This window comes from Onychostruthus taczanowskii, unplaced genomic scaffold, assembly GCF_017590055.1.
Source record: "Onychostruthus taczanowskii isolate IOZ18803 unplaced genomic scaffold, ASM1759005v1 scaffold112, whole genome shotgun sequence".
In the NCBI taxonomy this organism is placed as follows: domain Eukaryota; kingdom Metazoa; phylum Chordata; class Aves; order Passeriformes; family Passeridae; genus Onychostruthus; species Onychostruthus taczanowskii.
In genome coordinates this window covers 611,967-627,326 of record NW_024497852.1, presented here as the reverse complement: position 1 = coordinate 627,326, position 15,360 = coordinate 611,967, and the positions used below count along the sequence as shown (strand labels likewise).

The 15,360-nt window shown below is 56.6% G+C and overlaps 2 protein-coding genes across 2 annotated transcripts; both read left to right on the top strand.

Annotated features, from left to right (window-relative positions):
- Positions 1-2,546: 2,546 nt before the first annotated feature.
- Positions 2,547-9,611, top strand: DUS3L (dihydrouridine synthase 3 like). The gene is made up of 13 exons (XM_041426060.1): positions 2,547-2,597; positions 3,132-3,414; positions 3,941-4,891; positions 5,253-5,294; positions 5,392-5,544; positions 5,636-5,752; positions 6,050-6,115; positions 6,187-6,297; positions 7,470-7,566; positions 8,359-8,434; positions 8,779-8,967; positions 9,057-9,185; positions 9,442-9,611. The coding sequence occupies exons 1-13, from the start codon at positions 2,560-2,562 to the stop codon at positions 9,512-9,514; spliced, it is 2,325 nt and encodes a 774-aa protein (XP_041281994.1). The 5' UTR covers positions 2,547-2,559; the 3' UTR covers positions 9,515-9,611.
- Positions 9,612-11,110: 1,499 nt separating this feature from the next.
- LOC121347399 (mpv17-like protein 2) lies at positions 11,111-14,515 on the top strand. The gene is made up of 4 exons (XM_041426049.1): positions 11,111-11,299; positions 12,240-12,316; positions 12,410-12,538; positions 13,422-14,515. Exons 1-4 carry the CDS (start codon positions 11,134-11,136, stop codon positions 13,476-13,478), a joined length of 429 nt encoding a protein of 142 aa, XP_041281983.1. The 5' UTR covers positions 11,111-11,133; the 3' UTR covers positions 13,479-14,515.
- The last annotated feature ends 845 nt before the right edge of the window (positions 14,516-15,360 follow it).

Genomic DNA, 15,360 nt, shown 5'->3' with positions numbered 1-15,360 from the left:
GAGGGGAAACGTTTAAAGCTTTAATCTTGGAAACAGCTTCCTGATAGGAGATTTATGAGCAAGGGGAATAGCCTCCTTTGCAGAAGGCTGGAAGCTGTGCTGCTGAAAGCAGACCGGATAAAAGGGGAGACAACACATGAGGAATGGATTTGGGCTGAGCAGAACACAGGAGGTTCCCCCCAAACCTTCCCACACAGCCAGCCCCACAGCTGGGACATCCTCCCCGCCGGCAGGAGGGACCAGCAGAGCTTGTCACAACACTCAGCACAGCTCCACACCAGTGTCACCAGCCCAAAGCTCCCTCCCCATGGCAGCTGCTACAGAACCTCATTTTTTGGCTAATTCCTGGCGTGGTAGCCAGACCCCAGGGCTTGACACATCCGACTTTTGTGTGGGAGCCTGTGGAAGGGGCAGGTTCATTAATACGTGTTTAACTTGGACCTTGAAGGAGCTGAACTCTTCCTGACTTAGCTCTCCCCGTATCTATATCCCACTTTCCTGTAATCAACCTTTCCCTTTTTCCTGCCTTGGCCTTTCCCAGTGAGTTCGTGGGTATTGGTTTTCTCTGGAGCTGCTGGAGGATGTGGGAGTGACAGCTCTGGCCTTCCAAGCTCTGTATTCACCCTACATTTATCCAGCTCCTCGTTCCCCTGGCTCCTCTTCCAACCTCAGCATGACCTGAAGGGATGAAAAGATGAAGGACATAAGAGCCAGCACCTCTCCAAATCTAGCAGAGAGTCATGGAATGATTTGGGTTGGAAGAGACTTCAAAGCTCACCCATCCCCACCCCTGAATGGCCAAGGACATCTTCCACTAGACCAGGTTGCTCCAAGCCCTGTCCAGCCTGGGAAAGGCTTTGTTGGGAAGCTCATCCAAGGCTCAGCCTCGTAAAGCTGCCGAGCCAGAGCCCTGAGCAGGGATTAGATGCTGAAGTCTGACCTCAGCCGGGTGCAGCCAGCCCAAAGAGCTCTGACTTCGGGCTTATTGCCCCACAAAACCAGCAGTGAAATCACTTCATTAATCCCCAGAGCCTCGTTTCCTTCCTTCCTTCCTTCCCCCGGCCAAGCCGAAGCTTAAAATAGCATTTTGCATTCCCCATGTTTCACTCCAGAACTAATTAACACCCAATCAGCCCAAAGCTCTTCCCACAGCAGCCTGGCCCCACGGTGCAACCTGCCCACCCTTGGCAGCAGCAGGAGCACCCAGCGGGCTCCCAGCTCCTCCCAAAAGCCATTTCTGATGGAGAATCTGGAAAGAACCGAGCTAAAACAGGAAAACACCAGAATTCAAGCCCCACGTGCAGTTTTACCTCCACCCCCACGTGCACTCACAACCCTGCAGTGCCCATGAACAATCTCAGTGTCATGGTAATCTCCCAACACCACGAGCAGTTGCTCTCCCAGAGGTTCCAGCAGCTCCTAAATGAGGACAAAACCCACAAATTAAGCTGCCTCCTCGTTGATGCCTCCACAGAGCAGGGCTGACCCCATGTCCAGCCTCATGGACAGTTTGAACCCAGCTTAAAAAAAAAAAAAAAAATCTCCTTGGATTCAGCGCAAGGCGTGGGACAGGAAAGATGGAGCCCAGGTCTTGCTGCACTTGGATTTGGCAGCCTTCTCTCACCCTCTCAGCAGCCCAGGCCAAGCGTGAATCAAACGGGGCTGTGGAGATGACGGAGCTGGAAAGGAAACGTCATCCAGGAGGGCTCCAAATCCGTCCAAATCCATGAGACATCAGCCCCCTCGCCGCAGCGTCTTCCACACAGCCAGGCTCGGAGGATCACGGAGGGGTTGCGGACCAGGAGAGGTGTGAAGAGTGGCACAAACTCAAGGAAGACGTGGCAGGAAAGGTCAAACACAGCACGCTTGACGCGTTTGTTTGGTTTTCAGCCCAAACTTCCACCCACGGAGCAAAGGCAATGGCAGCTTGAGCGCTCCAGACAGCTCATGAGCAAGAGCTGGTTCATCCCTTCAGCATTTACTGTGCATTTACCACTTAGAAATAACCCTAAAATGACAAAAAGCCATAGCAAGTACCCCACATCCCTGTAGAGCTCCATCCTCTCCCCTGATAGCTGTGAGGAGGGAGAGCCAGGCCACCCCCAAAACCAGGGAACTGTTAAAGGAAAGACAAAGCGGCAATTTGAGTGTCTGGCTGACGTGATGCTGTTCGGTTTTAAGCTGAACTCAGTGGTCTCAGGGGTCCTCCCAGCCATGCCCACCCTCAGGGGCCAGAGGCAGCACCTGTGACCCCCTCACATCCAGGTGTCCCCACAGAGAAGCCTTAAGGAGCCGCCACAAGGGACAACACCTCTCCCCGGTACAAGGGCTGCACAACGGCCTTCTTTCCCTGTTTGGGCAATGCTGACACTCGTGAGGGGTTGTGTCAGTCCCCAAACCGGGCTCAGAGAGCGCACAAACACCTCACAACACAAACCACGCTCCGCCGCGGCTCCGGCCGCTGTGAGGAGAGCTCGCCTCAGCCGGGCCCTTTTATAGCGCGCGCGCCCGGTCACGTGGCCGCTCCCCGCCGCTGACGTCATCGCCGCGCGCGGCAGCATGGCAGCGGCGCCCGGCGTGGCGCCGGTTCGAGCCCGGTGAGTGCGGGACCGGGGCCTCGGCCCCTCCTGAGCCCCCCGGGATGTGCCCGAGCCCTCTGCAACCCCCCCACAACGGGCACGATCCCTTCATAACCTTCTCTGGTATGTGCCCGGTCCCTTCATGAACCCCCCGGTACATTACTGACCGCTTTACGACACCCCACCCCACCCCCAGTACCTGCCCGGTCCCTTCATGAACCCCCCGGTACGTTACCGACCCCCCCAGTACGTGCCCGGTCCCTTCATGAATCCCCCGGTACATTACCGACCCCTCTGTAGCCCCACTGGTACTTGCCCGGTCCCTCCATAACACCCCGGTACATTCCCAGTCTCTCTACATCCCCCTCCCAGTACATTCCCAACTCCTCCAGAATCCCCCAGTACGTGCCCGGTCCCTCCATAACCCTCCCAGTACATTCCCGATCTCTCCACACCCCCCCAGTCCATTCCCAGCCCCTCCTGCCCTCGGTACCCCCCCATAACACCCCCTCCTGACCCCTCTTTTTCCACGGACACCCCCTTTCCCCGCAGGTTCCTCACCTCCAAGGAGCAGTTCCACGCCTACCTGCGGGCAGGGGGCGAGGAGGAGGAGGAGGAAAAGGAGGAGAAGGAGGAAGAGGAGCAGGTCAGCGAACCCCCAGCCAAGAGGGTGAAGGCAGACGAGCTCGGCCAGGATGGGGAAAGCCAAGGGAATGCTGGAGGGGAGGAGAAGGAGCGCCCGGAGAAGAAGAGAGCTCGGGGGCAGAACAAGAGCCGCCCGTGCATGAAACCCAGCTGCTACGAGCAGAGCAGGCTGTGCCCCTCGGTGACACAGGTGGGACACCCAGCCCTGCTCTGGCTGCGTTAGCTGGGATTTTGGGAAGGAATTCCTGCCTGGGAAGGTGGGCAGGCCCTGGCACAGGGTGCCCAGAGCAGCTGGGGCTGCCCCATGATCCCTGGCAGTGCCCAAGGCCGGGCTGGACAAGGCTGGGAGCAGCCTGGCACAGTGGGAGGTGTCCCTGCAGGTGGGACTGAATGGGATTTATAATCCTTTCCAACCCAAACCAGGCTGGAATTCCATAAAAACCAGCTGGGAGAGGGTGACGAGGTACGAGCTGAGTGTCACAAGTGAAGTGTCACCTTCTCTGAAGAGTGTCCATCCCCTCCAGTGTGTGTCCATCCCCTCTGCCGTGTGTCCATCCCCTCTGCATGTGTCCATCCCCTCTGCCATGTCCATCCCTCCCTCCTGCAGCCCCCCTGGCAGCATTCCCTCCCTCCCTGGGGATCTCAGCTGAGGCTCAGAGCCAGCCCTGGGCTGTTCTGCTCCCTGCCCACCTCACCCTGCCCCGCGCTGTCCCCAGGGCCGTGCCGGGCAGTGCCACTTCGGGCCGCGCTGCCGCTTCCTCCACGACGTGTCCGAGTACCTGGCGGCCAAGCCAGCAGACCTGGGCCAGCACTGCGTCCTCTTCGACACCTTCGGCCTCTGTCCCTACGGTGTCACCTGCCGCTTCGGCCAGGCCCACCTCGGGGACGGCCACCAGAACCTGGTCAACGCCGCCCTGGCGCGGCAGTGGGAGGGGAAGGTGCTGGTGAGGAACGGCCTCTCCAAGGAGCTCCAGCAGCAGCTGCGCAAGAGGAGGTTCAGCTTCCAGAAGGCCGAGGAGTTTCTCCGTGGGCTCCGCGCTGGGAAAGGAGGCAAAGCCGCGGGGGGCTCCACGGAGGTGTCCAACTGCACTGCTCGCCAGGAGGGCCTGAGAGACAGCCCTGTGCTGCAGGAGCAGGGAGAAGAGCCCAGACCTGAGGCCCTGCAGAGCTCACAAGGGGCTGAGGGTGCTCCCAAACCTGAGGCTCTGCAGAGCTCACAAGGGGCTGAGGGTGCTGCCAAACCTGAGGCCCTGCAGAGCTCACAAGGGGCTGAGGGTGCTCCCAAATCTGGGGCTCTGCAGGGCTCCCAAAGGGCTGAGGGTGCTCCCGAACTTGGGGCTCTGCAGAGCTCCCCAGGGGCTGAGGGTGCTGCCAAATATGAGATCCTGCAGGGCTCCCCAGGGGCTGAGGGTGCTCCCAAACCTGAGGCTCTGCAGAGCTCACAAGGAGCTGAGTGTGCTCCCAAACCTGAGGCCCTGCAGAGCTCACAAGGGGCTGAGGGTGCTGCCAAACCTGAGGGTCTGCTGAACTCCCAAGGGGCTGAGTGTGCTCCCAGACCTGAGGCTCTGCAGAGCTCCCAAGGGGCTGAGTGTGCTCCCTCCATCCCAACCCTGGGCCCTCTGACAGATGAAGACATCACGAAGCTGCGGCCGTGTGAGAAGAAGAAGGTGAGAGTCCCCTGTGTCCTGATCCCGTGGTGGAAATTGTGCATGGAAAGATGGCAGAGAAACCCCTTGGAGAGCCTTTAGCTGGGGGAGGCAGGCAGAGGATGGAAGGAATTCCTCCCTGTGAGGGTGGGGAGGGGCTGGGATGGAATTCCCAGAAAAGCTGTGGCTGCCTCATCCCTGGAAGTGTCCAAGGCCAGGCTGGACAGGGCTTGGAGCACCCTGGGACAGTGGAAGATGTCACTGCCCATAGCCAGAGCATGGAACTGGATGATCCTTAAGGTCCTTTCCAAGCCAAACCATTCTGTGATTCCTTGGAGTCCATTCCATTCTGCTGACCTGCTCCTCTATCCCTGTTTTCCAGCTGGAAATCCAAGGCAAGCTCTACCTGGCTCCACTGACCACGGTAGGTTGGTGACTCCATCCTTGTGCCAAGCTCGCTGTGGGCACGGTTGGAACAGAGCAGATCTGCTGACAGTCCCTGTCCCCGCTGTCCCTGGCAGTGTGGAAACCTCCCTTTCCGACGGATCTGCAAACGTTTTGGAGCAGATGTCACCTGTGGGGAGATGGCTGTGTGCACCAACCTGCTCCAGGGCCAGTCCTCCGAGTGGGCTCTGCTCAAACGCCACCACACCGAGGACATCTTCGGGGTGCAGGTGAGGGTTAGCACCCCACAACCCACCAAGAGCTCACTTCCCAGGGGAAAAGCTGCCCCTGGAACTCAGGGAAGCTCTTTCCCTTTGGCAGCTGGAGGGAGCCTTTCCAGACACCATGACCAAGTGTGCAGAGCTCCTCAACAGGACAATCGAGGTGGATTTTGTTGACATCAACGTCGGGTGTCCCATCGACCTGGTCTACAAGAAGGTGAGAAGTTCTGTGGTGCCTTTTCCTTCCATGAACCCTTGTCTTCACCCTCATCCCCTGCTGCCTCATTGCTCTTTCCAGCCTGATCCAGAGCTCCCAGTTCATTCTGATCTCACTGAGAAGGGGAATGAGCTGCCCAAGGAGCAGGGAACAGCTGTCTCTACCTGGTGGGATTTGGGAGGGAAAAGCACTCTGGAGTATTTTTGGTTGAAGGATCTACTTCGTCCAAACTCTGAGATGCTCCAAGGACTCTCCACTGTGTGAGGGAGGTCCTGAGGTCCACATTTTGTCCCTCAGGGAGGAGGCTGTGCTCTGATGACTCGCTCCAACAAGTTCGAGCAGATCGTCCGCGGCATGAACTCGGTGAGTCGGAGCTCCTGGAGCTGAGCTGGTGGAGCCCAGTCCAGCCTGGCCTCATCTTCCCACCTCTGCAGGTGCTGGACGTCCCACTGACGGTGAAGATCCGCACCGGGGTGCAGGAAAAGGTTAACGTGGCTCACAAAATCATCCCCAGGATCCGGGAGTGGGGCGCAGCCATGGTCACGGTACGGGGGCAGATGGGTGGGGTTGGTGGCTGGAGATAGATGGGGATGAGCTTCCCCTGCCTTTTAGTGTGCTCTGCTAATAAAAGAGGAAAATTCAGGTGCAGAGGGTGTTTTCCTCCCTGCTCCTGAGCCTTGGGTCCATGATCATGGAATCCCAGAATGGTTTGGGAAGGGACCTTAAAGCTGATCCCATCCCTCTTTCTCCAGGAACTGACAGAGCCAGAGCACACAGCCTCGAGCTGCACCAAGGGGAGTATAGGCTGGATATTGGGAAAAAGTTTTCCACTGAAAGAGTGGAAAAGTTCTGGAAAAGTTCTGGAACTTTTCCTCACTGAAAGAGAGAAAAAGTTCTCCCCTGCCTGGGGAGGTGGTGCAGTCACCATCCCTGGGGGTGTTTAACAAAGCCTGGATGTGGCACTGGGCGCTGTGGTTTAGTAGAGGTGTTGGGGCTGGGTTGGACCTGGTGACTTTGAAGGTCTCTTCCAACTCTTCTCCCCTGCCTGGTGATTCTGTGATCGTTCTGTGAATTCTGTAAATCCAGAAGTGGATCCCAAGGGATCCCTTCCCCAGCTCTGCTCTGAGCACCTGCCCATCCTGAGGCCCATCCCGAGGTCAATCCCGAGGCTGATCCCGAGGCTCATCCCAGGCCCATCCCGAGGCCCATCCCGAGGCCCATCCCTGGGCCCATCCCTAGGCCCATCCCAAGGCCCACCCCGAGGCCCATCCCGGAGCCCATCGCTGGGCCCATCCCGAGGCCCATCCCGGAGCCCATCCCAAGGCCCATACCGAGGCCCACCCCAAGGCCCATCCCGGGGCCCATCCTGAGGCCCATCCCTAGGCCCATCCTGAGACCCATCCCGAGGCCCATCCCGAGGTCAATCCCGAGGCCCATCCCAAGGCCCATACCGAGGCCCACCCCAAGGCCCATCCCGGGGCCCATCCTGAGGCCCATCCCTAGGCCCATCCTGAGACCCATCCCGAGGCCCATCCTGAGGTCAATCCCAAGGCCCATCCCGAGGTCAATCCCGAGGCCCATCCCAAGGCCCATACCGAGGCCCACCCCAAGGCCCATCCCGGGGCCCATCCTGAGGCCCATCCCAAGTCTCCCCTCCCCATCCCGCTGTCCCTGTCCCCTCCCTGTGTGCAGCGAGGTGTCCCTGCTCTCTCCGCAGCTGCACGGGCGCTCCCGGGAGCAGCGGTACACGCGCAGCGCCGACTGGCCTTACATCGCCGAGTGCGCCCGTCTCGCCAGCCCCATGCCTCTCTTTGGTACGTGGGGCTTCCCTGGGCACCTCTTTCATCTCAAATCTCTTCAAATTGGGGGAAAGAGCATGTTCCCGAGCGTGGGGGAAAGGTTGGAGCATCACTGGGTATTGGATTTTTGGGGTTCCTCGTGGCAGGAGGGAATGATGAATCTGTTCCGTGTTCTTGAAGGCTAATTTATTATTTTATGATACTGTATAATATTAAAGAATACAGAAAGGATACTTACAGAAGGCTAAAAAGATTATAATAAAAACTTGTGACTCTCTCCAGAGTCCTGACACAGCTTGGCACCGATTGGCCAAAGAGTCGAAATAATTCACATGAACCCAATGAAACAATCTGCAACCACATTCCAAAGCAGCAAAACACAGCAGAAGCAAATGAGATAAAATTGTTTTCCTTTTTCTCTGAGGCTTCTCAGCTTCCCAGGAGAAGAATCCTGGGTGAAGAGATTTTACAGAGAATGTGAATGCCACACCTGGTGCTGCTGATGTGGTGCCAGAGGAAAGGGACACCAATCACTTGGGTTTTAAGGGGGTTTTCTGTGATTTTGTGTCACAAAATCCATAAACCTTCAGGGAAACTGAAGGAGAAGAGAGGAGAAGGCTCCTTTTTCCCTTGTAAGGGAACATCCATCAGAAACATCCCTGGGAATCCAAAGCAGGAGCCTCTTTGGACCATCTGGCTCTTGGACTTTGTGTCCATTTGGAATTTTATCCCATGCCTGCATTAGCTCACTTTGACTTGTCCTCACGGATCTCTTTGACCTCTGGCTTCTCCCTCCTCTCTGGGCAGGAAATGGGGATATTTTGTCCTATGAAGATGCAAATCGAGCCATGCAGATGGGAGTTTCTGGAATCATGATTGCAAGGCAAGTGCCTGTGTTTCCCTTCACTCCCGAGCTCTGGTGGTTCAAGAGGGAAAAAAAAAAATGAAAGAGGATTAAGCTCTGGTGGTTCAAGAGGGAAAAAAAAAAAAAAGAAAGAGGATTAAAAAAAAAATCCCTAAACAAACCCAAAGCATGGAATTTCCTCTCAGTGAAACCACTCTGGAAACCAGTGAAATCAATTTGTATCAGTTGGAGCTTCTTGTTGGAATGGAAAAGAAGATTTTAAGCAGAATTGGCTGGGAAATCAGTGCTGGAAAGTGTCTCAGATCTTCAGGAGCATCAGTGATGGGAATAACAATTTTTTAATTTTTTTTTTTTGGCTGCAGAGGGGCACTCATCAAACCCTGGCTTTTCACGGAAATCAAGGAGCAGAGACACTGGGATATCTCCTCCAGTGAAAGGTTTGAAATCCTCAAGGACTTCACCAACTACGGCCTCGAGCACTGGGGGTCAGACACTCAGGGAGTGGAGAAAACCAGGAAATTCCTGCTGGAGTGGCTCTCCTTCCTGTGCAGGTGATGCTGCCCAGCCAGGAGGATCTTTAAACAATAATTAATTAATTAATCCCCAGCGCTCAGTGCTGTCACATTTAATTTTATCCCAGGTACATCCCAGTTGGGTTATTGGAACATCTACCTCAGAAAATCAACGAGCGGCCGCCCTATTACCTGGGGAGGGACTACCTGGAGACCCTCATGGCCAGCCAAAACGTGGATGATTGGATCAAAATAAGGTACTGAGGGGTCAGATTTCATTCCAGTTGCTAAAAAGGGACGTGGCAGAGCCCCTGTAGGGCCACGGGGTCGTTTGACAGCTGGGGACTGAGCACCGGGTTTGGTTTTGTTGTTGTCTTTCTTCCCTGGCAGTGCCCAAGGCCAGGCTGGGCAGGGCTGGGAGCAGTCTGGGACAGTGGGAGGTGGGTGGCATGGGTGGCACTGGGTGGCCTTTGAGGACTCTGGATTAATTCTGTGATTGATTCTTTCTCCCAGTGAGCTGCTCCTGGGCCCCGTCCCGCCCAGCTTCACCTTCCTGCCAAAACACAAGGCCAATTCCTACAGGTAGGGCTGGCCAGGCCCTGTCCCTTGGCGTCAGGAGGAGTTTGGATGGGCTGTGAGGAGGAGCAGGGCTCCTGGCAGTTGGAATAAAGCTGTTTTTAGAAGCTGGTGAGTTTTTTTGCCTTCCTGCCTGCCCCACACCGATCCTGGCAGACAAACAACTGTTAGTGAGGGGATGTTTGACTCGAATTCACAGCCAGAGTTGTCCCAGATGTCCCACAGGGCTGACAAAGAGCCTCAGTTCCCACCAGGATGTCCTCGGGAGTGACAAACTCCCAGGACAAGGAGCAGCAACGTCCCCCCAGCCCTTCTGCTGCCCCCCACAACCAAAGTGACACAGAGCTGATGTTCCAGCTCCAAAGGGAAGCCTCTCAAAGAATTCTGAAGGCTCTGGGGACAGCCTGGAGGGTCTCAGCAGCGTCCCCACGCCTGGGGGACCCCAGTGGCACCAGCAGAGTGGGGAGAGCAGTGATCCCAGCGCTGCTGACACCCATCATGGCCACCTCCACAGGCAACCGCAGCTCCCCAACCACTCTGCTGCCCCCAGACCAAGGTGTCAGGGACAGGGCAGGGCTGGGGCACCGCGGGGATGCCTTGGACCATCCCCAGCTCGCCCCACCGCAAGCCCCTGGGCGAGCTGCTGCCTCGGTAGGTGTCATGGCGGCCTCCTGTACCTCGGTAGGTGTCATGGCGGCCTCCTATGCTGCGGTAGCCGTCATGGCGGAGGCAGGAAACGGAAGTCGTCGTTGTCACGTGACACTCGCCCGGTTCCGCCTGCGGGTGGCGGTAACGCCCTGGGGGAATCCATCCCTGCCCTCAGAGAGAGGAATTCCTTCCCCATGGGCCCTTCCAGGGATCCAGGGCTGTGGGGAATCCTTCCCTGCCATCAGAGCAGGGAATTCCTTCCCAAAATGCCCTCATGGATCTTTCCAGGGATCCAGGGCTGTGGAAATCCATCCCTGCCCTCATAGATCCTTCCCCAAATGCTCTCCTGGCCCCTTCCAGGGCTGTGGGGAATCCATCCCTGCCCTCAGAGCAGGGAATTCCTTCCCAAAATGCCCTCATGGACCCATCCAGGGAACCAGGGCTGGGGGAATCCATCCCTGCCCTCAGAGCAGGGAAATCCTTCCCCAAGTGCCCTCATGGGCACTGCCAGGAAGCTGGGACTGGGGGAATCCATCCCTGCCCTCAGAGAGAGGAATTCCTTCCCCATGGACCCTTCCAGGGAGCCAGGGCTGGGGGAATCCATCCCTGCCCTCACAGGGAGGAAATCCTTCCCCAAGTGCCCTCATGGGCACTGACAGGGATCCAGGGCTGTGGAAATCCATCCCTGCCCACATAGATCCTTCCCCAAATGCCCTCCTGGCCCCTTCCATGGCTGTGGGGAATCCATCCCTGCCCTCAGAGCAGGGAAATCCTTCCCAAAATGCCCTCATGGGCACTGCCAGGGCTGTGGGGAATCCATCTCTCCCCTCAGAGGGAGGAATTCCTTCCCCAAATGCTCTCCTGGCCCCTTCCAGGGCTGAGGGAACCCATCCCTGCCCTCAGAGCGAGCACCCCCTTCCCCACACGCCCTGCTGGCCCCTTCCCCAGCCCTGTAAAGCCCGTGGTGGTGCTGCAGGGCGGATGTTTGTGGTGGGCTGCAGCCTGGGACCCCTGATGCACTACTGGTACCTCTGGCTGGACTCGGCGTTCCCGGCGCGGGGCGTGCGCAGCCTCAGGACGGTGCTGAAGAAGGTGCTCATCGACCAGCTGGTGGCCTCGCCCAGCATGGGAGCCTGGTACTTCATGGGTACGTGGCAGCCTCGGGGGGGGTCACCGATCCAGCCCCAAAATCCCAGCCCAGGAGCTGCTGGTGGTGCCGGAGGGTTTGGGTTTGGTGCTTGCCGGGTTTTGTGTTGTGGTGGGGTGTGGCTCTGAAGCTCGCAGGGAGTGTTGGTGGGTTCTGCTCACAGTTTGTGTGGCAAAAAGGCATCGCTGCAGCTCTGGGGCTGGGACCATTCCCTGGGGGAATGCAGTGCCCAGCACCCTCTGGGGGAAGATCATTCCTGGGATCCATCCCAAATTCCTGAACCATTCCTGATTTCCATCCCAAACCCCTGAACCATTCCTGGGATCCATCCCAAACCCCTGAACCTTTCCCTGATCTCCATCCCAAACCCCTGAACCTTTCCCTGATCTCCATCCCAAACCCCTGAACCTTTCCCTGATCTCCATCCCAACCCTGATCCTTTCCCTGATCTCCATCCCAAACCCAGAACCTTTCCTGATCTCCTTCCCAAATCCATGAACCTTTCCCTGATCTCCATCCCAAACCCCTGAACCTTTTCTGATCTCCTTCACAACCCCCTGAACCCTTTCCTGATCTCCATCTGCAATCCCAGTATCTTTCCCTGATCTCCATCCCAAACCCAGAACCTTTCCCTGCTCCATCCCAAACCCAGAACCTGTCCCTGCTCCATCCCAAATTCCCAGAACCTCTCCTGCTCCATCCCACCCTCTGGCACAGCCCCAGCCCCTCCCCAGACAGATCCGTGCCTTCCCTTTCACTTTCCTTTCCATTTCCCGGACCTCCCTCCTCGGGATGCTGCCGGCGCTGCCCTCCCCGCCCACACTGGGAGGGGTTTGGGGCATTTCCCAGCAATTCCCACCCCAATTAATTCCCACCCCAATTAATTCCCACCCCAATTAATTCCCACCCCAGTTCCCGCTGACCCCTCCTGTCCCCGCAGCCATCGGCACGCTGGAGGGCCAATCTCTCCAGGAGAGCTGGGACGAGCTGAAGGAGAAATTTTGGGAATTCTACAAGGTGAGGGCCTGGCCGGGCTGTGCCCCCTGTCCTTGTGCCCCCTGTCCTGGGGGGGCCTGGGCAGCCCCCCAGCTGCTCCTTGTCCCTCCCCAGGCCGACTGGAGCCTGTGGCCGGCGGCGCAGATCCTCAACTTCCTCTTCGTGCCGCCCGCCTACCGCGTGGTGTACGTCAACGTGGTGACCCTGGGCTGGGACACCTACCTGTCCTACCTCAAACACAGGGTGAGCCCCGCCCCTGCCAGCCCCGGGAGTTCCCAAAATTGCCCCAAATTCACAGAAATCACACCAGGTTGGAAGAGATCCTAAAGGCCGTTGAGTCCAACCCAGCGCCAGCACTGAGCCCTGGCACTCAGTGCCATATCCAGGCTTTCCTTAAATGTGTCTAGAGATGGTGACTCCACCACTTCCCTCTGCCCTGGGAATTCCCAAAAATCCCCCAAATTCGCAGAATGACCAGGTTGGAAGAGAACCTGAAGGTCATTGAGTCCAGCCCAGCCCCAACAGCTCAACTGAGCCCTGGCACCCAGTGCCACATCCAGGCTTTGTTAAACACCCCCAGGGATGGTGACTGCACCACCTCCCCAGTCCCTGGGAATTCCCAAAAATCCCTAAATTCACAGAATGATCAGGTTGAAAGAGACCCTAAAGGTCATGGAGTCCAACCCAGCCCCAACACTGAGCCCTGGCACCCAGTGCCACATCCAGGCTTTGTTAAACACCCCCAGGGATGGTGACTGCACCACCTCCCCAGGAAAACCATTCCAATACTTTATCACTCTTTCCATAAAACACTTTTTCCCCATATCCAGCCTGTATTTCCCTTGGTGCAGCTGCAGGCTGTGTGCTCTGGCTCTGTCAGTTCCTGGAGACAGAGCCCAGCCCCAGCTGGGCACAGGCACAGCTGTGCAGAGTGACCAGGTCACCCTGAGTCCCCTTTTCTCCAGGCTGAGCCACCCCCACCTCCCTCAATTTTTCCTCCCAGGATTTGTGTTCCCAGCCCTGGTGCCCCTGTGGATGCTCCCAGCTGTCTCTGCATCCTTCCCAGCCCTGGGCTGCTGCTGCTGGCAGTGCCCAGCTCACCCCGGGCTCCCTGGGTGTTTTGCAGCCCCGCAGCTCCGGGCAGGAGCCACCACGGCAGAGCCAGAGCAGCGCCGGCGCCTAGAGAGGGAGCAGCCCCTCCAGAGCAGCCTGGAGATGCATTTCTGGGCATTGTGGAGCCCCCCAAGCTGAATGAGGGGATGGCCAGAGCCAGCCCCGCCACCTGCTGATTAACTCATCTGCTAATTACAGCCACGGGTTGGGGTTGTAACAATCTCTTGTTGCAGGAGAAGCTGTAAAGTGATTTCTTCCGGGATTTGCCCGCAGAGCAAACCAGTGCCCTTGCTGCTCCTCCAGCACCTTCCAGCCACCTGGATCCCCACTAAATGGATTTTGGGAAGGAATTCTTCCCTGTGAGGGTGGTGAGGCCCTGGAATGGAATTCCCAGAGCAGCTGTGGCTGCCTCTGGATCCCTTGGAAGTGCCCAGGGCCGGGTTGGAGCAGCCTGGGATGGTGGGAGGTGGCAGGGGTGGGAAGGGATGGGATTTAAGCTCACTCCGACCCAAACCCACTCTCTGATTCACTCTGGCTGCTCCTCTGCTCTCCCTGCAGCTCCTCACTCCTTCCCCTCCTGCTTTTTCTCTTCCAGCTCAAGGATAAAATCCCTGCACTCCCCCCAGCTCCTGTTTCCCCCCCGGCTCGGGCGGGGGCTGCAGCCACCTGGATCCTCTATAAATAGGGATGTGATTGCGGCGCTCAGGAGGAGGCAGGGGAGGGTTGGAGCCAAATTTTGGCAGAGTTTGGGCCATCACATCCCTCTGCTCCCAGCCCTGGGCAAGCTGGATGCTCCCTGCATAACCCAAGAACTGAATTATTTCCAGTGTCAATGAAAATTGCCCGAATGGGGTTTTGTTTGTTTATTTTAACTTGATTTTTAAAGCTGTGCCTTAAATGCTCTGCCCTGGTCCCTGCTGTCACACACCCAGGGGGGATTCAGCTCCTCCCTCAGCAGCAGCAGGAGCCATTTGGGGGATGATAATTTTAAAAAAATCCAATTAATTTTGCTCCTCTCTTGGCAACTCAGGGACCCCGAGGAACTTCTGATCAGCAATTGGTTTATTTCTTCACAACATTTCTTTTAATACAGTGATTTTTAGGAAATTGTACTCTTTTTGACACTTTTGACATTTGTACAGTACAGTGTAACTCTTCCATAAGTAAACTTCACAAAAAAGAGGAGGGGGGGGGAAGGGGGAAGGGAGGGAGATGGAATCATGGTGGGGGGAAAATAGAGGGAAATCTGTAAAATAAAGACACAGCGCTCCAGGAAAAATAAATAAAGGGCAGCTCTGTCATGGCTACGGGAATATCCACTTATTCACAGTCTCCACAGAAGCACAGAACCACAGGAACACGAGAGCCCAAATCCCTGGAGCAAAGCAGCCACGGTCCCAGCCCTGCTCACCCCCCACGAGCCCAAACCGGGGCCGGTTTGCTCCAGCTGGCTCGGCCTCGCTGATTATTGAATTAATTTCTCATTTTAAATCTCATTATTTCAATAATAATAACAGTTTTGTCGTCGTTTGGTTGTGTGTGGGGGAAGGTGGGTTGTTTGGGGTTTTTTTTTTGTTTGGTTTTTTTTTTGGTGGGTTTTTTTTTTCTTTAAAAGTGATATTCACAAGCAAGGTTACCACACTGAGAGAAACAAAACAAAAAAAAAAATCAGAATATATATATATATATATATATAAATGCACCACCACGGCCACAGCACAGCAGGTCACGCGCACAGCGTCACTTCCTACGCCTATTTACAAGGAATTTCTGTATGTACAAGGAGGAAGACGGCGGGAGCATAAATTAGCATCTATTTATACAAATAAACAAGAGTCAGGAAATATCCATCCAGCTGGAGGGGCAGGAAAGCCGGGCACAAAGAGACCCCTGCACCAGGAGCTCTCGGGGTAAGAGAGGGGGGGCACACGGGGTGGGATGGATTGGGGAGG

What these genes read in the sequence shown, in the direction of transcription:
- DUS3L (XM_041426060.1), top strand. Translation starts at nt 2,560, where the DNA reads ATGGCAGCGGCGCCCGGCGTGGCGCCGGTTCGAGCCCG. An exon ending in TGTGCCCCTCGGTGACACAG is followed by an intron (nt 3,415 to 3,940) that starts GTGGGACACCCA and finishes CGCTGTCCCCAG; the next exon opens with GGCCGTGCCGGGCAGTGCCA. An exon ending in TCTGGAATCATGATTGCAAG is followed by an intron (nt 8,435 to 8,778) that starts GCAAGTGCCTGT and finishes TTTTGGCTGCAG; the next exon opens with AGGGGCACTCATCAAACCCT.
- LOC121347399 (XM_041426049.1), top strand. Translation starts at nt 11,134, where the DNA reads ATGTTTGTGGTGGGCTGCAGCCTGGGACCCCTGATGCACTACTGGTAC. An exon ending in GGGAGCCTGGTACTTCATGG is followed by an intron (nt 11,300 to 12,239) that starts GTACGTGGCAGC and finishes CTGTCCCCGCAG; the next exon opens with CCATCGGCACGCTGGAGGGC. An exon ending in AATTTTGGGAATTCTACAAG is followed by an intron (nt 12,317 to 12,409) that starts GTGAGGGCCTGG and finishes GTCCCTCCCCAG; the next exon opens with GCCGACTGGAGCCTGTGGCC.